Below are 4,939 nucleotides of genomic sequence, written 5' to 3'. Positions count from 1 at the left end.
CTTGTGAGAGGACTGCGCCTAATGCGTAGTTACTAGCATCTGTTGTTACAGTAAATTTCTTTGAAAAGTCAGGGTAAGCTAGTATTGGGTCATGTGTCAACAATGTTTTAAGTGTGTTGAAACTTTGCACATAGTGTGGATCAGAGGTATTTATTTTAGTGTCCTTCTTCAAGTATCTGGTCATTGGTTTGGCGATTAGAGAATAGTCTTTAATAAACTTTCTGTAATATCCAGTTAGACCGAGAAATTGCTTGATTTGTTTTGTTGATTTTGGCATGGGAAAATTTACTACACATTCAATTTTCTTTGGATTAGGTTTTATCCCTTCCAATGTCACAATGTGACCAAGAAACTCTGTTTCTCTTTTCAGAAATTCCGACTTATCTAGTTGGATTTTCAGGTTTGCTTCCTGTAAGCGGTTAAAAATGAGTTTTAATGAATTTATATGCTCTTGCAATGACGTGGAGAATATAATAACGTCGTCTAGGTATACTAGACAGATTTTATTGATGTAATCCTTTAGTACGTAATTCATCAACCTTTGGAACGTTGCTGGAGCCGTTTTTAGTCCAAATGGCATCCTTAAAAATTCATAGTGTCCTCTTTCAACGCTAAACGCGGTTTTATGAATATCCTCTTCCTCGATTTCAATCTGATGAAATCCCTTTGCCAGGTCGAGGGTTGTAAAGTATTGGCATCTTCCCAATTTGTCGAGGATTTCGTCTATATTCGGGATGGGGTATTTGTCATCGATTGTTACCTCATTGAGCTTTCGGTAGTCAATGACAAGCCTCCATTTGGGTTTTCCACTAGCGTCCGTCTTTTTTGGGACTATCCAAATGGGTGCCGAATATGGTGAGTTACTATGACGAATTATCTTATTCTCAAGCATTTCACTAATTTGTTTTTCTACCTCACTCCTGTGAATGTAGGGGTACCGATATGACTTGGTGTGGATTGGGACATTATTAGTTGTCCTTATTTTATGTTTTATAGCGGACGTAAAGGAAAGTTTATCATTTTCTTGGTAAAATATGCCAGAGTGTTTCATTACTACTGATAGTAATAATGATTTTTCCTCTGAATTGAGATGGTCTGTTCGAAGTTGTTCGCTTAAAGGTTTATATTTTTTTATTTGAATTGTATTAAAATTTTCACTGTCCACCTTCTGCGTGGTACTATGAATTGGTGTGAGGTTCTCTTGATTAAATTTGAGTGATTCTGTAATGGGTGCTATTTCTGTTTTATAGTTATAGTCTTCTTTGGTTTTAAAGAAGATGGGTAAAGTTTGTCCTCCTAATTGGATCGTGTTGTCCTGGTAATTTATGCATGCTTTTAATGGTTTAAGTAGGTCATTGCCAATTAAGCCATCATAATAGTCATGGAAATGTATGATATAGAATTCTATGAAGTCTAAGGTTTCTCCGAGTTCTTTGAAACAGTGTATTATAGCTTTTTTATCTGTGTAGATCTTATGTTGGAGGGTTTTTATAGGAAGAGGGATAGTTTGGTGAATCCATTTGGGGTGACAGATACCTGGGTTTAATATTGAGTTGGTTGCACCAGTATCTATGATTAGTTTTATATGTCTTAACTTAGTTTCTATTTTTATATAGGGTAGTCCTCCGAGGCAGAAGGATGAAAATTTTCAGAAGGAGGTTGACTGTAAGGTGCCCCGTAATTATTATGATTATATTGGTTATAAACTTCGTTCTGGGCTGCGAAATTTCGCTGTGGATTAAAATTTGAAGTATTGATTCCAACGTTTGAAAAGTTAACATTTACATCCATTGGTTCAGGTATTGGAAAACGGTTGAAAGTTCTATTCTGGGATGTAAAATTCTGTCTATTATGATTGAAATTTGAGTTATTCTGAGGATTAGTATTCTGGTTAAAATTCTGTTGTTGGGAATTTTGATTGTGGCTATTATGGTTTGGATTATTATGTGACTTGAAGTTCTGGTTAAAATTTTGTTGGTCAAAATGTCGTCGTTGGAAGTTTTGCCTGTGGTGGTTGAAACTTGGATTATTTTGTGAGTTAAAGTTTTGATTAAAATTGTGTGGTTTGAAATTTTGTTGGTGTTGATTTTGTCTGAAGTTAGATTTATTTTGTTCGGGTTTCTTTCGCGTAAAAGGTTGTTGATTGTCTATTCGAAGGTGGGCGTATCCAGCTTCAAAGAGGATGTTCATTGCTCCTTCTAAAGTGTTCGGATTTCTACAAGCCAAAATCGTTTTCATAGGTTCTGGGATTTTGGATTTAAAAATATTAAGAGCTGTACGGGAGTTATTTTGAGCGATTGTGCTTGCTGCTCCTAATTCTTGCCCAAGTACGAATAAGGTCTTGTTGTTAAGGCGTCTAAGTTTACTCTTTATTTCGTCAAAAAAGTCTAGACTAGTTGTTTTAAATGTAGTTGCCCTGAGCGAGTCGAAAAGTTCATCACAACTTAATCGGTCACCGAAATTGTTTTGTAGGACTGCTTTTATATCGTTCCAGGAGGTTGCCTGGCAATTTATTTCAATAATTTCCCTGGCTTTACCCTTGAGTTTACTTTTGATTAAGTCTGAGAATAGTCCTTGTGATAGTTCGTCGTATGTCTGTAATATAGGATGTATCCTGTCTATTAAATTTAAAAACGTTTGCAGATCCCTATTGTCACCATTAAATTCGGGGAGGTTTCCTAAATATTTAATAGGTTCAAATTGTATTTGTGCCATTTCGACTTAAATTCTAATTCTGCTTTTATTTCTTATTTGAAGTTGTTTATTTTTTATTAACAAAACTTGTTAGTTCTCTACAATTTTCTAACTCTTTGTATGTTATATACTTAATCTATATATAATTAATTTTATTTATCACTACCTTATATGGTGTTATGTTCTTTTGGATGGTATTCTTCTTCTGGTGGGTTGCTGTTGGAGTCCTTTTGAATGTGATGACTTTTTCCTGTTGGTCAAGGTCTTCTAAAGGGTTTAAGTGTTTGATGGTTACAGTAATCTTTTGTCCACGGAATATTATATATATTGTTTCTTCACTGATGTGGCAATCTTCTGCCAAAAAGTTAAAGTTTTTGATAGTTTGAGCAATCTTTTGTCCATAAAACACAATATATTTGTTTATAAAAAATTGTGTTTATATTTCACAGATTCAATTTTCAGTTTTAATGAGTTTTCGAAAGTTATCGATTTTATTTAGTTTTTCAATATTTTGAAAGAATACATTTATTTTTTGTACCAATTTTATTTTTTGTTGATTAGTACACAGTTATTAAATTTATTTTTAATTTATCTTCACGTCACAGTTCTGACAGTCAAGAAAGTATATTATTCTTAGTCCTTCGATCTTTCGAAAGGATGTATATTTTATTAGATACCGCGTTAATTTATTAAAATAAAAAGTTCTTTCCTTTTAATCTTTTAAAAGAATATCACTCGCGGTATCCTACCGACTGCGCCACTTTTGTTTCGAATTTTTCGAAAGGAATAAAAAAAAGTATTTTCTTTTTTTTATTAATCTTTATTCAATTTTTAATCTTTATTACACTTTTAACTTATTATTTATTTTCTTATATTAAACTTATTTTTCCAACTTTTATGATTAACACTCAGAGACAGACTGCTCGCTTACTGGCTTGCACTCGCCACTTATGTTAATCATTTTGTCTATATTGCATATTTGGTCATTTGCTTTTAAGTTTATTATTTGCAAAATAAGTCCAAAGAATTGTTTTGCAATTTTGGTAAATTATTTAGAATTATTAAAGTTTATTGGCCCAAATAATTGTTTTGCAATTTTGGTAAATTAATTAGGTTTTAAAGTTTATTGACCGAAAGAATTGTTTTGCAATTCTTTTATTGGCATGTGCCGGAAATGTAACAGACTTCATATTATTATTAAGGTCATATTATATTAAGGGGTTTTAATATAACAGTTAACTTCATTTGCAGTAATCAGTTTGAGATTCTCAATTCCTGAACCCGTTCGTTTGGTTTTTTATCAAGTTTACCTAATAATTGTCATACTATATATATCGTTTTTATTTATATATCCAATTTAAGCCTTTATGGCATATTCATTATTAATTTTCACGCGCTATAGATTTTACAGAAATGTCAACCTTAAGACGGAGCGCGCGGCAACTTTGAGATACTTGCGCTGTCAGCGCCACATTTTAATTTCCTTTCATCATTTTTTTGATTTTTTCTTTGTTTTGTTTTTGCTTTCAATATTGAACCGAAAGAAGCCGTAACAAAATGTCAAAATTAAGCCTACATTCTTTTTAAATGATTTTACAGTTACTTAATTGACAATTTGACAAATCAACCGTTGACGGTTTCCGATGTTTTTATGCATTTTGATATGTTTGAGCGACTTTTCTTTTGGAAAATTCATTCGAGTGAAAATAAAAATGAACTCAAGTGTGCTTAATTAGCATTCCAACTTCTTTTAATGGGAAAAATAGGGCGATTATAGACATCAAAGCGTTTTAAACAATATATATATGTATTTTTAATAATTTTTTATATTATACAATATCTTCTTATGCATATTAAGCAACTGAATTAACGCAAATCTAAGATTCTACAACACTCAAGCAGTCGCAATAATATTTTCTTTGAGAACAAATGAGTTATGAAAATTTGTTTTTCAAAACGTGGTATAGTGCGGAATAGCAAACGATCCAAAGTTTTTGTTTCAGCTTAATGAAGTGAATAGAATATATGGATATACTCTAACGATTTCAACTGAGCTCTTAAAACAAGTACAACTCAATTAAAGTTTTATTTATTAAAAAAGTTAAACTACCCATTAATATGTAAACTACTATTTAATGATATGTTAGGTTATGTTTAAAAGGTACGCGTTGACCCGAACATCTACATTTACACTGAGAAAATCGTATTACTCGAAGGTTTGCTCTTAGAGTTGGCGAGGTACCCA

At 32.1% G+C, this 4,939-nt stretch overlaps 1 protein-coding gene across 1 annotated transcript; it reads right to left on the bottom strand.

Annotated features, from left to right (window-relative positions):
* Positions 1-1,608: 1,608 nt before the first annotated feature.
* Positions 1,609-2,715, bottom strand: LOC119666308 (GATA zinc finger domain-containing protein 14-like). The gene has a single exon (XM_038075589.1). It carries the CDS (start codon positions 2,713-2,715, stop codon positions 1,609-1,611), a length of 1,107 nt encoding a protein of 368 aa, XP_037931517.1.
* Positions 2,716-4,939: the final 2,224 nt, after the last annotated feature.

This window comes from Teleopsis dalmanni, chromosome 1 (assembly GCF_002237135.1).
Source record: "Teleopsis dalmanni isolate 2A chromosome 1, ASM223713v2, whole genome shotgun sequence".
Classification (NCBI taxonomy): domain Eukaryota; kingdom Metazoa; phylum Arthropoda; class Insecta; order Diptera; family Diopsidae; genus Teleopsis; species Teleopsis dalmanni.
Note: the sequence above shows the minus strand (reverse complement) of the source record. Positions and strands in the feature narration are given on the sequence as shown.

Coding starts and splice junctions, on each gene's coding strand:
- LOC119666308 (XM_038075589.1), bottom strand. CDS start 2,715: ATGGCACAAATACAATTTGAACCTATTAAATATTTAGGAAACCTCCCC.